The sequence below is a fragment of the Syngnathus leptorhynchus genome, chromosome 5, assembly GCF_054491065.1.
Source record: "Syngnathus leptorhynchus isolate UIUO chromosome 5, UIUO_Slep, whole genome shotgun sequence".
Classification (NCBI taxonomy): Eukaryota; Metazoa; Chordata; class Actinopteri; order Syngnathiformes; family Syngnathidae; genus Syngnathus; species Syngnathus leptorhynchus.
The window spans coordinates 7338925-7362800 of NC_141199.1; the positions used below are offsets into that span (position 1 = coordinate 7338925).

At 41.6% G+C, this 23876-nt stretch overlaps 1 protein-coding gene and 1 long non-coding RNA gene across 3 annotated transcripts in view; one reads left to right on the forward strand and one right to left on the reverse strand.

Annotated features, from left to right (window-relative positions):
• Positions 1–3735: 3735 nt before the first annotated feature.
• The window catches only part of LOC147056607 (uncharacterized), a 39677-nt gene continuing 19536 nt past the window's right edge, over positions 3736–23876 (reverse strand). Inside the window, exon 3 of one of the 2 annotated variants that reach the window (XR_015066137.1) lies at positions 3736–4218. This is a non-coding gene — a long non-coding RNA (uncharacterized LOC147056607). Of the gene's footprint in view, positions 4219–4326; positions 4781–23876 lie in introns of those variants that run through there. The other variant, XR_015066138.1, reaches the window with a different exon arrangement.
• Positions 14561–22343, forward strand: pcdh18a (protocadherin 18a). The gene is made up of 4 exons (XM_085913197.1): positions 14561–17434; positions 18090–18145; positions 18530–18702; positions 20790–22343. The coding sequence occupies exons 1-4, from the start codon at positions 14960–14962 to the stop codon at positions 21596–21598; spliced, it is 3513 nt and encodes a 1170-aa protein (XP_085769323.1). The 5' UTR covers positions 14561–14959; the 3' UTR covers positions 21599–22343.

A 23876-nucleotide genomic window follows, 5' to 3' on the forward strand; every position in this document is an offset into this window, starting at 1 on the left:
CAAGCAAGCAGCTCAAACAATATTGCGAGCAGCTGTCCAGCTCTCTTTTGAGCCATGTCGGTCTTTGTCAACAGCAAAATAAGTATACGACTCGAGCCAGTCTGCAAGACAAAAGGCACAAGAAGTCATGGAGGTAGGCAGTCAGGGATTTGTGTTGTGCTAATAATGGGGAGGAGGGCACTGGCATTCCCACTCATGGAACACTGCCACAGAAGCAGATGTGAGGGAGGGGAGATGTGTGTGTGTGCATGTGCGTTTGTGTGAGGGGGGGAAGAGTGAAAATAGATGAGAGTAAAGCCTCTGCTTGAGGTAATGTGGTGCTGAATAAACAAAATGAAGTGAGAGCACAAAAAAATACTTTCAACTTCTAAATCATAAAGGTCTCAGCTAATATAATCGTATTGTAGGAAAATAAGTGAGGCTCAGATCGGATGGGGAGAGGAAACTGGGCTGAGGAGGAGGTACCAAAGAAGAGCCAAGGTTGAGAATGTGAAAGGGGTCTTTGTTTGGTCTTCTCCTCTTTTTCTGTTATTATTTTAAACCCGCTACACTATGTACACTTCCTAACACACACACACAGCGTATAGATGACAAAACACAATGACACCCTTCTCCCATTCTCCTATTTCGCATCACACAGAACATCTTGTAGCACTTTCACACACACACTCCCCGAGCTACTGCTGCCAACTCACTACACACATACTGAGCAGACAGTCAGTCCTCTTGGTGTGGTGAATTTGCCTCGTTGGAAGCTTAATCAGCCTTATGCAACACTATGTAATAATGTGACCATTTTTGAGCAACCTTGGCGACGGCCGCATTGGGTTAGTAGGTGCGAAAACTGGCAACAATCCGTAATGGTTTCATTGCGTTAGGTTGCCCTATTTTCTCAGCTTTGTGCTCCTTGCTGTCTCACGGTGCTTTTTCTGCCTGCTCGGATCAAGTCAGAAGTGTTTAGGGCAAACTTGCATGAGAACTAGATCGGAAAAAAACTATTTTCTTTGCATTTTTGAAAAATTCTGTATTACAATAGCAAAATGACCCACATTCTCACATAGGCTTAAAAACATAGCCTATATTGGCTACATCTTGGCCATAATAAATGAAAAAAAAAAAAAAAGAAATATTCCCCAACATATTGTTGGCTGAATGATGAATAAAACAATAAATGAAAAGTTATTGATCATCATCGAGGCCATTCTCCAACATTAACTTGTTGGATAAATAATGAATAAAACAATAAATGAAATGTTTATCATCATAGAGGCCATTACCTTACAGCAATTACATTCCTTATTTTTGCTGCTGTTTTCGTTTTCATTATTTGGATTTTTGTATGTTTTATATCAGGCACCTTGATGGGTACCCAAGGGATCATCGAGAAGATATTTCTGTTATTATTTTCTCTTTAAATCCCTGTCCAAGTTTGTGATGACAGAAATATCTCAGGCATTAAAATGAAGACAGAGTGAGTCATTCCCTATTAGTTCTCTATATGTGCATTGTTCTGCTATGAAATTTGCATATTTTCAGTATGTCAGGCAATTAACATTTTTAACTATTAATCATTTTTTCCATTCACATGGTAAGTTGCATGATTATTTTCTGCTACAGAAACACAAAATTTAGTTTGCTGTTTTGGAGATGAGAAACTCCACTCCGCCTGCTGCTTGTTGAAATGTCTGATATCTGGTACGTGATTTTCAGCTCACCATCAAGTGGGCCTAGGCGAATATTGCCGGCCTCCCGAAAATATAAAGGATAATTTACTGAAAACTACAGCAAAATATTCAAGGGGGATATAATTAGTATTGTGTCATCTCCTCTGGTATTGGCTTCGTTAAAATATCCTTTATTTATTTTTATTTTTTTACCAGCCAACAGTTTTATTTACCAACTTTATTTTTTTAATGGCCTTACAACAGACAGTTTTTTTTCTTTTTTTTGCTGAGAAGAACACATTAGGAATGTAGGTTTGGCTTTCTTTTATTCCTAATGTAAGCACAAGTCAAGTAAACATTTATTATGAAAGTTTCTGGAACCACATGCAGAGTTCATAGCAGTCCCTGACTTGTCCCCCCCTCACTGTGTGCACCCGGCTTGGGCTGTCAGATGTGGTTAATGGGAATCTCTTGACTCCCATGGCCTGGTGTTCCTATAGAGAAGAGCCCTGCTGAGACACACACAGTCACATGTACACACAGAGTGGACCCTGAGAGGCTTGTCACCACACAACAAAACCTGCTGGCCTATTGTAGTTCCACATGTACCTGGGATCACCTCTTAAGCTGGCCAAACAGACAATACACACCAAGTAGCTCAAAGCGCCAAGGTTCACTTGGATTTTAGCTTATGATAGATTTTTTCTTATTCATCATTTCTCTCCTCCTTTCCAACTAATCACAGCTACACCACCAAGCGTCTATATCTCAACTAACCCCTTGTTTTCTAACCTTCTTTGCTTCTCTTTTAAGCCCCACAAACATTAATATTACTAATGCCCCTTCATTCAGAGACCACTACCCCTCTTCTTCCCCTCGTTCATCCCTCAGGAGATGACTTCTCCATAGATTCGGGTCCCCCATTGAGATGACTTGTCCCCATGTATTCATGGACATCACTGATGGAGTGGGGAGTCTTTGTCAGTGGGTCAGTCTCCTATAACCCCCCTCTGACCCCACAGCTTACCCCCACCCACACAACCTCAAACTGGATCCTTCTCACTTGCCATATGGCATGGGTAATGAAGAACTGACAAAAGATAGCTAAAGAGGTGTCAGAGAGGTTTTTATGTGGGTGTGCTGCATCAGAGGCCGAACATCCAGTCACTGAGCAGGATCCAGTTGATGAAATTGATTGCTGTCTTGGGGAGGCATTGAAAAGACAGGACAGCAGAAGGAGGTGTTTTTCCGCCTCCCACCATCAAACCCATTGGCTCAATGAAGAGTAATGAGAAGAGCCGGTGATTGGAACACAATGGGAACACACTTGATGGAGTGTTGGGCAAAGCAGCTTTATCTTCATCAGTCATTTTCCAACAGCAGATGTGTTGTCATGACAACATAGTTATCATTCTGTAATCATCATCCATACAATTTTAAAAGTTACAATGTCATTGCTGATGTCACCATCCTCTCCCCCCCTAATCTTCATTTCTTTTTATTGATGGAATTTAAATGGCAGTCACAACTTTCCGAAATCTAATATTGGAAATCATTGCAAGTTTGATATGCTCATGCAACTTGTGAAGTACATGTATCTTCAACATTGCATAGATTCTTTGATCAAAGTCCAACACGTTATTTCTCTCAAAATACAGTACAGTGGTACCTCTACTTACAAACAGCTATACTGACGAACTTTTTGAGATACGAACCGGAGACTCGTAATATGTAAGGAGAGAATTGGATGAATTTCAGGAAAACCAAAATGGATGAAAAGCATGATTAAGATGACATCCAGTTTCTTATTGTAAGATTCCACACATACCAAGCAAAATCACTCAAGTGAAGACCTGAAATCTGGTCGAAGATTTTTTAAATAACTGAATCTATTATTTTTCAGAAGGAGGCAGCAGTGCTCTCACTTGTGGGGTTTTTTAGGCAAATTGAGTCTCGTCAAATTTTTGCTGTTATACAGTATACCAGAAAACAATCGCAACAAAGTTATTCGTTGTTGTAACTTGATATATTTTTATGCCATACAGAATACACTGTCATACAAAGGTATGATGACAATTTTCAAGACAAATGGTACTAATTATAGTCATTGCGCAGATTTGTGGGGGCGCAAAATGTTTTCTTCTAACCCTTATCCATTGCCTGGCCCCAATGGGTAAGCTTGATAATGATAATGAATGACAACAGTTATTTAACACTTATAATTTACCAATGTAAGGGTAAACAAAACAAAATAAGTGGCACCACTTGATTGAAGAATTTCATTTTCTCTGTTCTTAAGAGTGAAGGGATGTCTGAGTCAGCCAAGTAAACTAGCTTTCAGCCTACCTACAAGAATGAATGTGTATGTGTGTGTCTCCTGATGTGTATGAGTACACAGTAGGGTGAGCCTCATGCCCTATTTCAGTCAGGCCCGATATCATCAGATGCCAGAACATGAGCTATTCCTCTCTCACTGGCCCTTGGCTTTTCAACCTGGAGGTGAGAGTAGGCCTAATTGATGACATCGTGTAAGATTGCCCATGAGTGTGCAGCCCTGCAAAGACAGTTACAATTGAAACAGCTTCCAAAAACATCTTGACGTTGACTTATATGTACAGCAAATAAAAAAATAAGAAATGCAACATATTTAAAGCTACTCATTGACACATCATGTTCACAAGTAATCAATATAATGAACAAAATCATTGTCTTTTCAAAATCTATCATATTTCTTAATTCAAGTTTGAATGTCATATTTAATCAATTCGTTTTCTTTTTCACTAGTCCACGTCATATCCGGTCGGTGCTCGAGTTGAAGCATGTAATATAAATAGCAAACGGGCAATTACTTTTATAGTACAGAATGACTGGGGATCAAATCCCCAAACTCTGGGTTAGGAAATGACCACTCCACCACTGAGCCATGCCGCTCCACAACATAGGTCATGGCAGCAAGGTAGAATAGATCATACTACACAGTCTTGTGTTTGGGCCGCTGTCTCAGCAGCTTAATTTACGACGAGCACTGATCAGCTCGCAATTAAACGTTGTGAATTGTGACTGTGAAGAGTTGAGACTCAGGAAGCAAAGATCCTCTCTCACGCTGGTCAGCTTGCCTATGGCAGAACAAAACCGAGGAAGGGCGACAGTGGCACGTCTACCTCACAGTTTAGAGTTGCAAGGTTTGATTTTTGCTCCGGCCTGTGTGGAGTTTACATGTTCTCTCCGTGCTTGCGTGAGTTTTCTTCGCGTACTCCTCCCACATTCCAAAAACATGCATGGTAGGCTGATGGACCACTCCAAATTGTCTGTGGGTATGATTGTGGGTTTGAATACTTGTTTGTCTCTAGTATGTGCCCTGCGATTGCCTGGCGACCAGTTTTGGGTGTTTCTCGCCTACCACCAAGAAACAGCTGGGATTGGTTCCAGCAGCCTTGTGAGGATAATCAAGATTTATTCACAAAAAAGCCATTGTTACTATTTCGAAATATTGTATTACAATTGCCTTTATTGTGTCAAATTGCATCATTCCATAAAAGCGATACATTGCTTTGTGTCTAATCGTTTGACTTTTGACATGTACAGTATCTGTAAAAAAAAAAAAAGCATCGTTAAACCCCTAGAATTTACAGATCTGTGCCTCAAGTGGAGGGGTTATAACTATCTTACTGGGTGGGCATGACCTCTATGGCCCACCTATATTGATGAATGTGCAAGCAAATATTAAACAAATGCCCTGCAACATAGGTCCCACTCTCTGTTGCACACTAGTAGTCAGAAATGGTCTTATTGCTTCTGAGTCAGGCATTCTAATACTAGAATACCATCACTGTTTGTGGAATATGTTTTGATCGAAGCTCACATTGAATATTTGGTGGAGATGTTAAGAGATAATTAGAAACAGTGATGGGAATTAACTATGAGGAAATGAGTATTCCTGGCACCCGTAGTATATTCACTTGAGAAAAGGAAAAGCAAAAGAGTATTTTATTCAAGAGGAATGGCAGATCAATTAAATTCTTTTCAACACCCACCACTGTCCTTCTTTCCCCTGAAGAACATTTCCACAAATACCTCCTCAGAAATTCTGAAGAACTCAAAGACCCGATATGAAACATGATAATAAATCACACATTGCAAAAATAAAAATATAAAATTAGGCTATTAATCTTGCCCTTTTCTCTGCTGTTTTGGTTTCCCCCTCTCCCTTTACCTCCTGCTTAGTTCAATCATTCCCTTTACTGAAATCCATTATTATTTTTGTGAAATTCCATCTATCAGATGCAGCAGATGGTTGCAAGCACTTTATATTGAAACACAGATGTTGAGTGTTTGTTTAGCTATTAACCATAGCAATCTTTGAACGCATATACAGTTTATAATATATATCATATATTAGAGCACAGATGCACATAGATCACAGGTCCCATTTAGGTAACATTCCGTGTTGCAATTATAGAGCTGAAACAGGCTAATCACCTCCTAAGTAGACAGCATCACTAATGAGACAGAGAGGAAGAAGTTGAGAGCGGAGGAAGGTGCGGAGAAAGGAGGGGCACACGCCACCAAGATGAGTCAAAATAAGGAAAGTGGAAGAGAAAGTGAAAAGGAATTAGGCTGTTAGGCCTGAGTCGATTAAACGTAAGAAGGTAGGAAACAGATGACAAGAAGGTAAAGGAAAGAGTCAGATAATGATGATAAAATAAAAAGGGTCATGAAAAAGAAATGTAGCTCGAGTTGCAAAGAAACGGATCAAGTCAAGTGATGAGTATGGAGGTATGGAAAACAGAAATTTCAGTAAGCAAAAGAATATTGGAGTAATGAGTGCAAGGAGAAATAATGACTTTCTTACCTCCCACAAAGAACCTCCCAGACACATACACACTCTTTCTTGCACCACTAATACAACCCCCTCCCCCCCGTCCTTTTTCCTTCACACTCCCCCCCCCTTCATGGCTGCTCCTTTCACGCTGTCACCCTGTTGAGTGTCTGAATAGCCTTTTATTATTCAACAGTCTGGGCAGGTCATCGGGTCAACACATTGCCCACCACGCTGCCACCAGCAAACAGTCAAACATACACAGATAAACACGCTCAAACGTTTTCAGTGCATTCTCGTGCCACTTGTTTGTGGAGGCATGCAAAATTTCAAAATAGTGCCTGGCAAGCACTCGAAGCCATGCTAACTTAAGGCACGCCAAGTTGACAATGTGTGACAGTCCCTTATGCATTCATTATAACACTTGTCCAGCCCTTCTTACCTACTGCAGCTATCTCTCCAATGCATCTGTGCTAGGAGCTAGTGCGCCAGTAGTAAGCGTGTGCTCACACGCCTGCATCTTATGAAGGTGTATGTTGGTTCATGTGTGACAGCAGGAAACAGAGATAACACTTGCTTGGTGGTATCTGCTCCATCTTATCTGCTGCACAGCCAGAGGCTGGTACACAAGCTAATTGGAAAGTGATAGACACACATACGCACACACAAAGTTGTGAAACCCACGCTCACCTCTTCAGTGGAACACACACGAGAATTGGCAGCACGGGAGAATTGGCAGCACGTGTGGGGGGGAAAAGGAAAAAAGCAGAACCCAAATGAAATGATAAAATGAGACTAAAAAAGTTGTGGGTTTTTTTTAAGGTTTGTGCTACAAACACACACAAAAAAGAGACTGAAGTCAGCAAAAGTGTAAGGAAGACAGTATAGCTCACATACATCAACAAGACAAGTTATAACAAAGGCAGTTTCCTTCCTAAATGCCATAGGAGCTGGGTCTATTCCATCAATGACTGCACTGTCATCACAAAGAACTGGGTATATATGATTTTTTATTATCTGATTTAATGTTTAATCTAATATTTGTTCTTTGAGTTTATCTGGGGAATACAAAAAAAATCACAATAGGAAAACGACACAAAATCCAATGTCATGTCTGTATTTTCATGGATTTTTTAAACCAGCTATAATGATTGAAAAGCAAACAATGCCCCATTTCTCGTTTTCAGATTTGCGCTTCAAAATCAAAAATAAAATGAACCGAAGATACACAGATCCTAAAGTATGTAAACAATTAGAAATAGATTTTCCTAACTATAGCAAAATGCATTATTTTTGCACAAAGCTCGCTTTCTGTATTTGTCAATTTGGCAGACCAGTCTCCACCAAGCTGGGCGCTCTGGCACAGCAAGGGTGGACAAATACAGATAGAGTGAAAATATGTTGTCAGCAACTTGGTCTAAAGTTACATATGCTCGGCCCGCGTTTAAATACTGGCACAGCTAGTCTAGTGTAATTTTGGTGAATTTGATAGGGCCACAGGCAGACAGATACTTGACTCCTCATACATATTTAAGTTGCCAGCGGTTATCACCAGCAGTGTTGACCCGTTCACACTGTCTAATGCTGCTACACTATAGCTACAGCAGTGACGGTGCAGTACCCGGGCACAGATTGCTGTGATTATGCATGATCTACATGGTATGGTCTACATGGCAGACCCTAAATGGACTCAATTGTGTACTCAAAGGTGTGTATGAGAAAATGCCTACGGTCCACCACAACCAGGCACGGAGCAACACAATCTGCCAAATACTCAAACACGCTAAAAGAGTCTTGCACCTGTACAATCAAGATGTCTCTACGCCCGGGCGACTTAATGTTGATTGGTCTTACAAACTTCAATATCTCCATTTGAAAAACATTCTGCAAATTTTGTATAGACCACATTGCAGTCAACTGAGGATCCCTGATGTATGTATGCCTCTTTTCAGACTAAAGCAGACTAAATCATAAAACACATTTGTCGCTTTAGCACGCAGGTGAGAAGTTGTAATGATGATTTTTGATTAGCAGGGTGGAACACCAGGTCCTGTCTTGTTTTGAATCCAAATGGAAGCCACCATGCCTCAATGGCTGCGTCATGTGCTTACTGAAGAGTGACAGAATGTGTGGGAGAGAGACGTGGAACGTTGCTGTATATTAAAGCAATCAAGCATGAATGCTGGTGTTGATGTTGATGTTGATGTGTTGCACGGAGGAATTAATTTGGTTAATAATGATGGATGCCTTTTTAACACCATTCAAAAGGACGAAAAAAGAGGGCATCGTTAGGTAGGCATGCAGTTAGGTATAGCCTCAATATTTGTTTTATATGGTCAGGTTTACCTAACTCTGTTTCTCTGCTTCCAAAGATGAGGCCACTGGGAGACAACTATTCGTAACTATTGGAGTTTGCAAGAATTAAAATAATGAGCGCCACTTTACATTTGCCCTTTGTTGGGTACAGTATAATAATTGGGCTGATTTATTGCTTGTTAGCTGAGAAGAGGCTTCAATAAAAGAGAAAGGGTGATGTCGACTTGTCAGTTCTCGTCAGATGATTTGCAGCAGCAACGTACATTACATTTATGATTGCTTACATGCTGGGAGAACTCACATTTGTATTCTGCTTTGACAAAGTGAAACATTTTATTTCTCTCTTCATAGCATGAAACCTGTACACATTTGCAAAACAAAATGATGGCAACTATGATGAAGGATTTCCGTAGTCTCGAATGTGCTGTATGTATGTATGTATTGGCATTGCTGACAGCAATGAAAACATAATGCCATTTTTTATTAAATGAAATCATCCACTGAAACCAATCAAAATCCACCTGTTATAATCAATTATATCCAAAGATGAACTCACCAAAATGGTCATATCCATTTGTTTCCTACTCTTAACTCTTCCACTTTCCCATGTCCACTTGTCTGTTACTGGCCAAGAATTGACAAGCGCTCCTTTTTCCTCCCCCGTCTTGCCTCCCCTACTCCTGCAGCTTACTGCATGCTGAGCCGACACGACATTTGCTGCTCACTGTTTGGATTCAATCCCAAATCCCCTGCTTAAACTTGAAGCACCATGCTAAGCATTCCTCAACAGAAGAATCCTCCTCAGTGTAGAAATACTCAAAAGCAACATGGTCAATTTGTTAATCTTGCTGCAACACCACATTTGGCAAAAGTGTCAGTAGACATGATTTGATTGTCTATATCCTCTATGTCAGCCAGCCTCTCTAAACCCTTTTTCAATGATATTTTCTTCTCAACTTTTCAGGATTTTTTTTTTTCTTCAGCTAATGGATACTGCAAGGAGGCGATCACCGCTCAAGGTTGTCATAAATCAGTCTGGAGATGATTTTAATAAACAATGGTGAGAAACTGAGTTTGTGAATTGGAGTCAAAGAGTTTTTATCATGAGCGTCTGAGCGAGCTTAGGCTGCACAATCAAAGTCGATGTTCTTTGCCCCACTGCGTCACCGACAAATAGCAATATCCTCATTTTTCCCCTCATACTTTAAACGTGCACTTTGTTTACCCCCTTTTTAATTGCTCACTTTTACAACCATTCATTCCACCACATTTTAATCTTACCCTCCCTTTTTGGCAAACCTCTAAACTCCTTGGCACCTCCTTTACTCTTCACCACTCTTTGTTTTATTTAGGCTTTGGTCAAGCCCCTTTCTTCTATTTTTTCACATATTCTGCTTACTCTTCCTCCCTCCACTCTTGCTTACCATGCGCCCACATCTTGTTCTCCATTCCACAGCTGCCATCTCACAGAACCCCAAGAATCATACATTTTGTGCACCCCAAGATGTGGGTCACTGGCAGACACTTAAAACATGTATTGTGAGGGTCTTCACGCTTCACAAACACTGCCGTGCACACTTAAACACACATAGGGAACGGGTGGTCTTGAAACACAGAGGTCTAAGTTATTAAGCTGCGTTATTACAGCTCATGTTCTTACCTCTAATCAATCCAGGTTGTTGGATTTGAGCTGAGGGGAAACAACGAGGGCTTTCTGTCACCAAGACAAAATAATACTTCTACTTTGCCCTGTTTCTTTCCCCATGAACACACACCCATCAGTCTGGTGCCTGCCAGCAAGTCTCTGGAGCTTGTTTTTCTTGTGTGTGTGTGTGTGTGTGTGTGTGTGTGTGTGTGTGTGTGTGTGTGTGTGTGTGTGTGTGTGTGTGTGTGTGTGTGTGTGTGTGTGTGTGTGTGTGTGTGTGCGGCAAGAATGCCAACAATTTCTGGTTTGAGTTAAGCTACCATGTGTGTGACTTCTGTTGCTATTTGTTAGACTTCTGTAATGCACTGTTAACGTTTCTGACTTCAAACAAGAAGTAGAGGAACTAACATACAAAACTGTTTGATTATTTTCCCCTTCGGGTCTATGGAAACACAGACAACTGCGTCACAAGTTTGTCATCAAAACCACAGAGCAGAAAAATATGCAGCTTTTTGAAAGCATCAGTCAAAAGTGATTTGCATGTCGTCTCAAATCAGACTCATACATAAGAGCTTATGCCATTCACATGAAATGACACACTGTCTTTGAGAGTCCAAAACAAACATCTTTCAGATGATGGCTGCCTTTTAAAAATTCGGGCAGTCTTCATTATCGGCTTGACACTAGCTACTTCAAAGAAATCACACTCGATGGACTTATAAATGTGTTTGGATGAAGCACATCACTATGCTACTTCCTTTTCTAAAACACAAATCTCTGTGTCACAAATTAGCTGTCAGTCACCAGAATGACTCCGTTCCCAATAAACTAACAACATGCCAATCACACATAAACACAAGGTCACTCTCGTTGACAAGATAAGTTCAATAGAAGAAGGCAGGCGCATATTGAAAGCATAACAACTTGTGATGTGGCTGTATTTTTTTCCTTTCAAGTGACTAACAACTATTTTTACCATTCAGTCACGGTGACTCCTGGATATTGAGCTGAGGGTTATGAAGTGCCCACTAATTGATGTATATTTTCTATTGATAGCATAATGTCATGAAGCAGCTCTCATTTAAATAAAATTGAAATGTGTAAGAATCAGATAAATGTTTTGTAGACACCACGTAACGCCGAATTCTATGATGTTAAGATGAGTTTGTAAGGTTAAAACATAAAACAAATTCTGCAAAACAAGAAAGCCTTAATCCAACCCAAAATAAAATATATGTATCAAAGAATCAACCAGTTATTTTATGATTAAACTTTTCATTTTAACTTTTTTACTGTAGCCAGTCAACAATACCACCACAAACTGGATCTATCCCACAGTTAATTGTCATTTTCAGCCACATGGACCAAAAGCTCCAGTCTTCATCAGCCAGTCCAATAGAATAGAATAAAATATGATACAACAGGATAGAAATCAATTGAACACAATTCAATAATTTAAGTGGTATGGTATTTCCATAACAGAAGTAAAAGCACGTTTTTCTCTGGCGTTGCAGAGAAAAAAACATGAATATTTTATGCAGCTCTCAAACTAGCATAGCCAGTAAAGTCTTTAAAAAAGCAATAAGCCAGTACTTTTCTTTGGATGCAGACGGGGTGTGCTAAGGGACAAGAAGAGCACATACAGTAATGTGGCCCACTTCAAAGGTGACCAGACCCATTCTTTCTTTGCCTCGTAGTTCTGCTTGGGCTATAAATTTGTCAGCCAACTGTTGACATCGCTTGCAATATGTTGCGCTCACACTGTGCACTGTGAACAAGAACAAGGTTGTGCACTTTGTCACGTCTGAAAGCACATACACTCACAATGGTGGCCAACGAGACATAAAGTAATAAAGCTTTATGGACCCCCAATGAAAGTGAAGATGAGGGGGAAAGGCACCATGCTCTGATGAATAACAATTACTGCAATGTGTGTGTGTGTGTAGGGGGGGGGGGGGGGTCTGGGTTGGGGACGGGGGGCTACCAATTTCTCTCTTCAATGCAAGTGAAAGCAAACTCACAATGTCTCTGCGGCTACCCCGCCCCTTTGAAAAAGGAACCCGCTAGATCGCTGCTAATTGAATATGAGACAATGAGTGGGCAGACGAGGCGACAGATGCTCGCGTGCCTTTACAAGAAAAGCACCAGCAACATGCACACATACGCGGACACTAGCATTCCTCTTGAATAAAATCCGGGCCGGGGTGCAGGGTCTGAGTTTTAGGCGGGCAGTCCAATACAAACGTCACTATAGTGTTAGCAACAGTTATAAATGCTGGGTGGGGAATACAGATTGGCATTTGACAACATTTGCTGTTTGTATGTACTTGAACAAATATCTTAGCTCCAAGTAATTTTCCTCCCAAGATGAACTTGAGTTCCCAAAATGCACTTTGTGTAAGATCCCCGCACCTGCTGCAGAAAATGAATATGTTTAACCTAATTATTGTTCCAAAGCATCAAATGGGTTGCGTTTGTTCAGCTCCTCTGGTTATGCAGCGTGCCTAAACGTATTAAGCCTCCATCTGTTTTTTTACTTAGATGATGCGCCTCTCTATACATTAATTGTTTTATTCTGCACACTGTTTAAGACCCCTTCCCCCGCTAACTATGTCTTTCTTTTGCCCTCTTCTTCTTTCATTTAAAACCAAGGGCTGACTTTGTTCCCCAAATGTGATTAGTTTCTCTGGGTTGCAAGAAGTAATTGCATTACTGCATTGTGAGCATTTTGAGCCATGGAAATGTTAGGCGCCTGCATCAAAGCTGTTTAAATACCAAGCACACTATGCTGAATAGTGTGCATAAAGGGGAATGACTGCTAATGTTATGCAGACAGACGTAGACTTTGGCAATGAATAGACATTCAGAGTTTAACTAAAATTCTTTTATTTTCTGCCAATTGGTATCTCATTGTGATACCTGCTACTAAATTATTGCGCTTCAGGCTAAAAACATAACCAATCTTGAAAAAGCAAAGCAGAAAAATACCTTGAAGGATTGCAATTTCTGATTTTATCTGACAGCAATTTTTCTTTTATGCTTGTTCTTGTACAACAATTGTAAGTGCCAGCGCCGTTCTTTTGTTTGAACAAGAGATTTTTAGTTACTTATGGTCAACTGAAGTCCAAATTATTTTACTCTTAATGTACCTTTGAGGCTCCGCAAACATGAATCTAAGAAAAATGGGTCAGGGTTGTGGTTCGAGGCTTCGCTGAAGTCTTGTTTAGTCGGCTATAATCACTGGGTTCTGGTGCCATACAAACCGCACCAGATGGTCTCCAGAATGCACGCTGCCCGTTGTGCATATTCGTTAAAGCTCTCTCACACCATCTCCGTTTTAAGAGCATGCAGTCACATTTACATGAATTTGACAATGGGGCTGAAAAACAATCCTAAATGATAATGTTTTTTTCTTTTTCTTTCTTTTTGTGTGTTGTGTTTAGGTAATCCATCATCAAACTTCCATTCTATAGGAGAGTTTGTAGTGATAATGAAAAGATTTTTGCACGAGACTCGAAGTGTTCCACAGCATGACCCAATATTTAAATGTATCCATTAGTCGCCACTTTAATACGATTCGCTGCGCAGCTTAACAGGCTTCTTTTTTCACACAAGCACAGGTTATGTGAAAAAAAGTAAAATGTGCTCTAAACCCTCTCAATAAAGACTTGCAGAACTTCTTGCGCATTTTACGCTGGAGTTAGACGACAGCTGCTCAGAAAATTCCCGTGCCAATATGAGTAATGCTTTTGGTAATGATTAAGTTGACCATGTTTAGAATTTTTTGAATTTTTTCCTTTGAGAACTGAGACTATAAACTTGTGCCTCCGTAGAGTTTAGAAATTTAAGGGAACAAACCCAAGGCCGGAATTCCAGATCTTCCTGTGGTTTTATAGTATAGTGAAAATGTCAGTGCACATGAGAAGTGTGAATGGATGTTTTTTTCTCGACAGGTTTAGTTTATTGCTTGTCAATGGGGGGGGGGGGGGGGGTACTGGGGGGAAAGGGGGGGGGGTTTACTGGCCCTTCCATTATTTTTTTCTATCCGCTCATGCACCTCCTTCCCCAGTTTGTGCGGCCCCCAGAATGTAACGCTAGTTGAGGCGGATTATTGAGTATCAGTGCAAAAACGCCACAGACAGGAAAAAGGAGAGATTGAGAGAGATTGAGCAAGAGAGAGAGAGAGAGAAAGAGAGAGAGAGAGTTGGGGAGTTGGAGAGTGCGAAAGGAGAGCAGGGAGGGGAGATCGAGAGGAGTCGCGCACACTCCAACACCACAAGGCTGTTATGCGAACCCGATGCGCGCAACAGATTTGCATGCCAGCGCACTTGGGGTATTTTTAATTTAAATTGCTGCAACTCAGACAATATTGCATATGAATGCATTCTTGCAGTCAAGATCGAGGAGCAATGCAACGGGGACCACCACACCCAGTTGCCTAAATTAAATCTGGAAGTGACCTCTGCAACAATTTGGAGCTTTTTCCTGCTTGGTTTCGACACACAAAAGGACATAATGACGGGACTCTTTCAACTGAGGATGTGGGGTTTCTTCATCGTTTTAGTGCTGTTAACGCTTCACGCATCTGGTAAGACACTACGATATCAGATTTATGAGGAACAGAAGGTTGGCACAGTTATTACTCGTTTAAAAGATGATGTCGCGGATGTTCTGGCTAAACTTCCAAGCTCAGTGTCGCTGCGCTTCCGAGCAATGCCGAGAGGGAGTTCCTCGTTTCTTACTGTGCGCGACCATGACGGAGAAATAAGCATCAAATCCAGAATTGATAGAGAAAAACTTTGTGAAAAGAATCTCAACTGCTCGATCCAATTCGACGTGCTCACGTTGCCCACGGAACACCTGCAACTTTTTCACGTCGAGGTGGAAGTTTTGGACATCAACGACAACGCGCCACAGTTTGCCCGCGCCATAATCCCGATTGAAATATCCGAGAGCGCGTCTGTCGGAGCGCGCATTCCCCTGGACAGCGCCACGGATCCAGACGTGGGCGAGAACTCCCTGTACAGCTATGCCTTAGAGCCCAACAATTTTTTTAATATTGATGTACAGTCCAGAACCGATGGGGCAAAATATGCTGAACTGGTGGTACTCCGAGAGCTGGATCGGGAGGTACGCTCCAGTTATGAACTTCAGTACACGGCTTTTGATAGGGGTGTTCTATCCAGAACAGGAACCACCCTGCTTAAGATCAATGTCGCAGATTCAAATGACAACAGCCCGATCTTTGACAAGTCCTCATACGTGATCAATCTTCCTGAAAATTCCCCTGTTGGAACACTGTTAATTGACTTGAATGCCACTGATGCTGATGATGGGACAAACGCCAAAATAGTCTATTCATTCAGCAGTCACGTGTCCCCCAAAATCATGGAGACCTTCAAAATCAACCCAGATAGTGGTCACCTGACCCTCATTGCTCGTGTAGACTATGAAACGACTAATTCCTATGACATTGATGTGCAAGCACAGGATATGGGTCCAAACTCCATGCCAGCTCACTGCAAGATCCTTATCAAGGTGGTTGACGTAAACGACAATAAACCAGACATTAGCATTAATATCATGTCCTCACAGGGCAACGGAGATGCAGCTTATATATCAGAAGCTGCTCCACTGGACACATTTGTGGCTTTAGTGAGGGTAGAGGACCTAGACGCTGGTCTTAATGGAGAGGTGGACTGTAAGCTTCATGGTCAAGGTTATTTCAAATTACAGAAAACATACGAAAACAACTACATGATCCTGACTAATGTATCTCTGGACCGAGAGAAGAGGTCAGAGTTCAGTCTGACGGTGGTGGCAGAGGACCGAGGGACTCCTAGCCTCTCCACGGTCAAACACTTCACTGTGCATGTAACCGATGAAAATGACAACCCACCGCATTTTGAGAAGGGACAGTTTGAGATCTTTAAAGCAGAGAACAATGCTCCAGGGGCATATTTGACCTCCATCCTGGCAACAGATCCAGATTTGGATGTCAACGGACAAGTGATCTACTCCATCCTGGAGAGCTCAATCCATGGGAATCCCATTTCCACATATGTCACCATCGACCCCTCTAACGGTGCAATCTATGCCCTGCGTACATTCGACAGGGAGGATGTGAGCCGCATCTCCTTTATTGTGCAGGCCAAAGATGCTGGAACGCCACCGCTGCTCAGCAATGCCACCATTGTTCTCAACATCCTAGATGAAAATGACAACCCCCCAGTGATTGTGGTACCCCAGCTGTGGAACTTTAGTGCTGATGTACCAGTGTCAAAGTTTATTGAAGCTGGACATCTTGTAACTGTTGTCAAGGCAACGGACCGTGACATGGGGATAAACTCTGAGCTTGCTTGCTCCATCGTCAGTGGCAATGAGGAGGGTTTCTTCAATATTGATCCAAGAACATGTGAAATTCGGGCCAACGCCAGTCTGGAGAACTTCCCTCATGAACATGCTGAGATAACTGTTGTGGTGAGAGATCATGGAAGCGAGAGCCTGAGTGCCAAAGCAGTTCTAAGGATAAACCTCTATGAGAATATAGAGAACCATGTCCAAGAGATGGACCAAGGAGAATCTCCACTTGATGCATCACTAATTATCATCATCTCCCTGGGAGCCATCTGCGCCGTGCTGCTGGTAATCATGGTAGTGTTTGCTGCTCACTGCAACAGAGAGAAGAAGGAGACAAGGCAATCTTATAACTGTCGGGTCGCTGAATCAACCCACCAGCACCACCCCAGGAAGCCCTCACGGCAGATCCACAAAGGAGACATCACCCTTGTTCCCACTGTGAACGGTACCCTACCAATCAGATCCCATCACCGTTCGCCTTCAGATACACCACCATTGGACCGAGCCCAGATGGGGACCAGGCAATCTCACCACAGTCACCAATCCCTTAATAGCCTAGTGACAATTTCATCCAATCACATTCCAGAGAGTTTCGCCCTGGAGCTGGCACATACAACTCCACAGGTGGAGGTGAGTGTGTGCGCACACACACACATGTACACGCTCGCACTCAATCAATCACTCGTTCCCTCACTCTCTCATTCACTCGCTCACCCGCACACTCACGCACGCACGCACGCACGCACGCACGCACGCACGCGCGCGCGCACGCACGCACGCACGCACGCACGCACGCACGCACGCACGCACGCACACACACACACACACACACACACACACACACACACACACACACACACACACACACATACACACACTGAATTTGCGCATCATTGTGTAAAACAGTCTCATGCGTATTTCTAGTTACAGCCGTCTTTGTCCGTACTTTGTTTGCACCTTGTCCCAACCCATCATAACCCTCAGTCATGTTTCTCCAAATTCACCCAGATTCACTCTCCGATAAGCAGTCCCCCTTTTGTTTTAACACCGTCCATTTTGTGTCATCCATATTCAGCAGCCACTCCATCATTCATTTTGTGTATACTCATCCATTTTTTTGTCTTCTGTCTTGTCTCTCTCTTTATCTTTTTTCCCATCTGTTATTCCATTTCCACCCCGACCCGTTTCAATTTTTTCTCCTATTTTTTTTTTGTTTATTTGTTTTATTTTGTTTTGTTATTTTGGGATACAGCAAGTCTCACAGCTTCTGTCCATGCTCCATCAGGGCCAGTACCAACCCAGACCCAGTTTCCGTGGCAACAAATACTCTCGCAGCTACAGGTAAACCCTCAGCCCCAACACCGCCAATTAATTTTTATTCACCTTTTACAAATCACTTTGTTGTCTTTGATTTACATCTGTGCGACATGTTCAACAACCTGTTGTAAAGTTTGTCTTCTTTTTCATATTCCAAATGTCAACATACATACCAGTGCCATTCACTTCCCAAAGTAATCATTTGTCAGAATGTCCCAACAATTTATTTATATTTTCTTAATCAAACCAAATTTTGTGAAGTAGAAATGGGACAGGATTGTTCAGAGATTTAACAGTTGGCACAAATTCTTGTCAAAAATGGATTTGACTCATTACATGCAGACATGTTTCATAAATAAACCCCCGACATTGTTTTTAACCTGCACTTCTTGCACTGGTTCCATTAAGGTATGCATTACAAGACATGGACAAGTTCAGCCTAAAGGACAGTGGACGTGGGGACAGCGAGGCGGGGGACAGTGATTGTGAAATGGGGAGAGAATCCCCCGTGGACAGGCTGCTGCTGGGGGAAGGATTTTCTGACCTGATACATCTCGAAATGCACCACCGCCTTCATCCAGGTAAGCTACCTTGATGTAACACGCGGGCTCTGATTGTATTGTCGTGTTGCAACTCTTCAATTGGCTCGGCTGTGCTAAGTCACACACTTCCAACACCCTCACACTCTGCTCACAGTTTAGAACTCAATCACAGCTCCAATTAATTTCATCATGCAAAAGTGAGGGACACTGTTTCAGCCATTTTGAAATAGTAGACGCAGTAAAGGGCTCGATATAATTTTTATTGTTTTTATGTTATTCAAATACAAGACCAGAGGTATATTGCCCAACATGAAAATAGGATTTGAAAAAAATAATTATCCATGATACTCATCGTCAAAACATATTAATTTATCAATACCTGAAGCCATCGATGTTGTACACAAAATAAAGCCACAGAAAAAAACATACAGACCTTGGCACAGGTAATATTATTGTGGAAGTGAACTGAATTGAGCTATTTTGTCTGCACTGCTTCGAGCAATTTTGTGGACATCCCGCCTGACAAATTTTAGCACTATGGACAAGGTCAGGGCTGAGCCAACTAATAGTCCATACACCTGCCCATACAGCCATTCAGCACGCTGAAAACACAATCCCATTGTACTCTGCCCATTCTTCCACACAGACCCTATTTCCACGCTTGTTATCACACCCAGAGAGGTTACAGTGTGCCGGGCTGTTTGTGTCATTCCGTGTGTGTGCGTACGTGTGTGTGTACGTGTGTGTGCACGTGTGTATGCACGCGCGTTATCTACCCCCCGAGTCGTGTCTGTAAAATCCTCCCCGGAGCAGAGATGAGTCGCCTGTCACTCATCGGTATGCGTCTCAGGGTGCTGTTTTTTTTCACCCCTTTCCTCCATTTTCTTTCCTTTCTCTTTTTCCCCTCTGTTGAGTGACAGTGTTGCACTTTCATGTCTGAACTGAGGAGAATTCACAGTAATTGCTTTTAGAATTATTTTATTTTCTCACTCAGTCACTCTGCCCCTTTCTCACCCGGAGAGCTCCCCCAAATGTCTTTTTCCTGTACATGTAATGTATTCGCCATCTTAATTGTCATTTCTAAAAGGAGGGGTGGTGGACATTGTCGGTCAATTTAAGTGGCTTCCACCTCCGTCCTCTGTATTTTTTATGGCAATATGCAAAAACAAAAGTGAAGGACTCTATTTGATAGCTGAGTCTTGGTTTCTCTTCAATGGATTTAATTTATCTGGATATTAAATCATGCCAGATATGACAGAGCAAGACAACCACTGCCTCCCTTGTAGATGTGAAAGATGTGGTTGATATAACTGGAAGAACAGATATGAATTTATCAGCCATCTTTAATGCCAGATGGGTGAAATCTAGCAATTAATCATTTGTTATCTATATCTAGTGATTGTTTTCTTATCTGCTTTGAAAATTTTCTCGTAGCCAGTATCTAGCACCAATCTGCTCATACTATAGTGATGTAGAAGTATGAAGGGCTGCAGACGGGAAAAAAACAATTACAACAAACAATTACTGTGCTTAAAAAAAATCAGTCAGAACTACCTCATCAAATATTCAACAAGGATTGCATAGATAGATAGATAGAGAGAGAGAGAGAGAGAGAGAGAGAGAGAGAGAGAGAGAGAGAGAGAGAGAGAGAGAGAGAGAGAGAGAGAGAGAGAGAGAGAGAGAGAGAGAGAGAGAGAGAGAGGGGGATGGATGGATGGATGGATGGATGGATGGATGGATGGATGGATGGATGGATGGATGGATGGATGGATGGATGGGTTCGGTAGGTAGGTAGGTAGGTAGGTAGGTAGGTAGGTAGGTAGGTAGGTAGGTAGGTAGGTAGGTAGGTAGGTAGGTCGATTGATGGATGATCGGATCGATCGAGATCGATCTGACGATAGATGGATTTATTGATATATGTATAATTTCAGCTTTTCATTGAAAAAAGAACACTAAGGCTAACACTAAGTTGATCTGCTGTGTTTTTCCATTTCGGTATTTGTGACATGTATTAAGGATGACAGCAAAGTTGCCTTTACTTATTTTGAGCATTTGTTTTTAAAGCTGTTTTGTTTTCTTGTCATTTGTTGGACAAGCCCTTGATGCTTGTTGTTCTTTTCTTCTAGCAATGAGACTGTGCACAGATGAATGCCGGGTCCTGGGACACTCTGACCAGTGCTGGATGCCTCCAGTCTCCTCACCCGCGTCCTCGTCAGACTACCGCAACAACATGTACATCCCAGGGGAAGAGTCTTCCCAGCAACCCCAAACTGATGATGACCAGTCCTCGGAAGAGTCAGATCAACTCAAGAGTTTTTCCACTTTTGGCAAGGAGCCTGGGAGTGAGGAGGAAGGACCAACGAGAGTTGCCGCTGGAGGAGGAAGTGAAGGGTGTACACCAGCAGGAGGCGCTGGCTCACTACTCACAGAAATGAACAGTGTCTTCCAGCGGCTCCTACCTCCTAATATGGACTCATATAGTGAGTGCACTGAACCAAGCCCAACTTCATCATCCTCAACTGGCGAGAAAGGAAGTGGACGCAGTGGCAACATTTCCGGTAACCATAGCAACATCGCCGTTCCCCAGGACAGCCGTAGAGGTTTGTTACCAGGTGGGAAGGGTCCTGCTTACCCCCCAGGTGTGGCCACGTGGGCAGCCAGTACCCACTATCTAAATCCAGGAAATGGATCTGTGGGGAACAACCACGTATCCCCAGCCCCTCCCTCATCCTCCACCTCCAGTAACGGACAGCCACCACACCTCAAATGGCTCCCTGCCATGGAAGAAATTCCAGAGAACTATGAGGAAGATGAATTTGATGGTGTGTTCTACCAGGGTGGCAAACGTGGCGAGAACCGCCAGGGGACAGGCATGGATGCTAGCGAGCTGGTCCATGAAATAAACAAGCTACTGCAGGACGTCAGGCAGACCTAGAGAGTAAAATACATAATGAGGTTTCTTCTGAGTCATTTGACCACCGTTAAAAGAAAATTCAAAGAGAAAACATACGTACATAATCAATGTGATAAACGCTTTGTGCTTATCGTGATGCCTGTCTCGTTATTTTACCAAATATCTTCTCAGCATTTTGACATGAGAGACTTGAAGAGTAAAACACTGCACTGCAACAGAAGTGGCACAATGACCTCAAAACATAAAAAATAAGGAAAACAGACAATTGTTGTTGTGTTTGTTAGTGATTTTGAGGGAGAATCCACCAATGAACTCCCTGTCGTTATTTGTAATGTTTACAGATGCCAGTGGGAGAAACCAACTGTTAGGTGGTCTCCTTTTACAATGTACAACAAATGTACAGTGTCTGTGAGAAATGACCGCTTCACTTGAATATTGTGCTATGTGTCTTGTTTTGTTATCATGGAATGTAACTGTACAAATTGATCTTTGTATTTTAAAAATACACTTTTGTATTTCTATATATTTATATGTGTCCATGTATGTTTGTACAGAAAAAGAAAACAAATGTCTATTTTTTATATTGTCGCTGCATGTCTAAATATTCAGTGTGTGTCTCTTTCTTCTTCTTTGTTACTTTTATAAAACAATTGTATTTAATTTTGTATTGGATGTTTGTGAGCACCATTTAAAAAAAATCACATTCCAATGAAGTTCCATGTTGAAATATGGTTTTGTATAGTGTCCTTATGACAAAGACAAATAAAGTAGAAAGATCAACAATGTAATTTTGGCTTGTGTTTTAATTTTAGTAAGTCCTGAATATTTCACTTTCGAATTCCACAATTTTTTTTAATTGTCTCTTGTGACTTCATTTTACCCCCTTGCCTGTTAGCACCTCCTGATGTTATCCATCTGAACTGCACCATCTTTAAGCAAAACTAACAGTGCTAGAGTGTACAACAATCCACAAGCATGAATCCACTAGACACCTATTACTGTATTCCTAAATTAAGCATAACTTAAAAATGCACTTTTTGGTTCTTTTTAAGTTTCTTTCCAAAGATGTCTTCTTCAACAACTGCAAATATGCTGTTGTACGTACTGAGATAAACACAGCCACGTGGACGAATAATTCAGTATATGAAAATGAAAGAGTGTGTATGTGTGTGTTTGTTGGAAAATATGGCAGACTCGCTCTGTTTACTCATGGGTGCGCACACACGCACACATGCACACATGCACGCACGTATACAACACAAATTGACAAATATGATGATAAAATAATAAATTGTTTTTGAAAGAAGCAAATTTCAACAACTAAGGCTAAATGATGCACTTAACCTCATGAGACAGAGCTTGAATAAAGGTAAAGGTTACAATTTGCATGTATACAGAAATTCCCTAATAGCCACACACGCAGAGGTTGATGTGAATAGACTGACATGAGTCACACACACACCCATATGGATGTATGCACGCACACACCCACACACGTATACTGTATCCCCCCCACACACGCACCCACCCACACACTTAATGAGCCCATTTGTCTTCATCATTAAAAAGACCAAGCCTCAATAATCAGCAAGACGATGTGTGAATGTCCTAAGCATGCTCGATTCTAAATTAGCACAGCTTTGTAAGGGATTTGATGGCTGTTAGCCCTAATCAGCATCTCAGGGAGCTATTGTTTATGATGGCATACATGACTTCCAAGTAAAAATGAAACAATATATTATAGTCTTCAGTACGCATTCACCAGATTCATTTTCACCACTTTGATTTTTTTTCTTTTCCTCTGCCTAAGAAAAGTCATGGAATATTCAGCTTTTTAAATATGCTTGATTTTTCAAATTTGCACATAGAGCAAATTAACATTTTTAACAGTGTTGCAAAACAAGTGAAAAGACATCTAAAAATTAGCCTGTGAAGACATGATGGATGATCTTTAGCCACAAGAAATATCTTTGGAATGGGGTAATGGAGTGTGTAATAGAAAAAAAAAATATTTGTTTGTGCTGATTTATTGCCATGGAAATGCAGTAATTAATTTTACACAAATACTCGCGACAGTTGCATCGATAGGGTATTGAAATATAACCTCCACCATATCATTGTCTGCAAATCCGACATTAGCATTTGTCAGTCCTGGACTGACTTGTCTTCAACTCATGTTCATGACAAACATATATTTGCATGCATATATTTGCATGCACACTTCCCTCATTCTTAATCTCATCACTTCCCACATTTTGATTTTTAAATAAGTGACTGTAATTGTGTTTTAAATGTTATT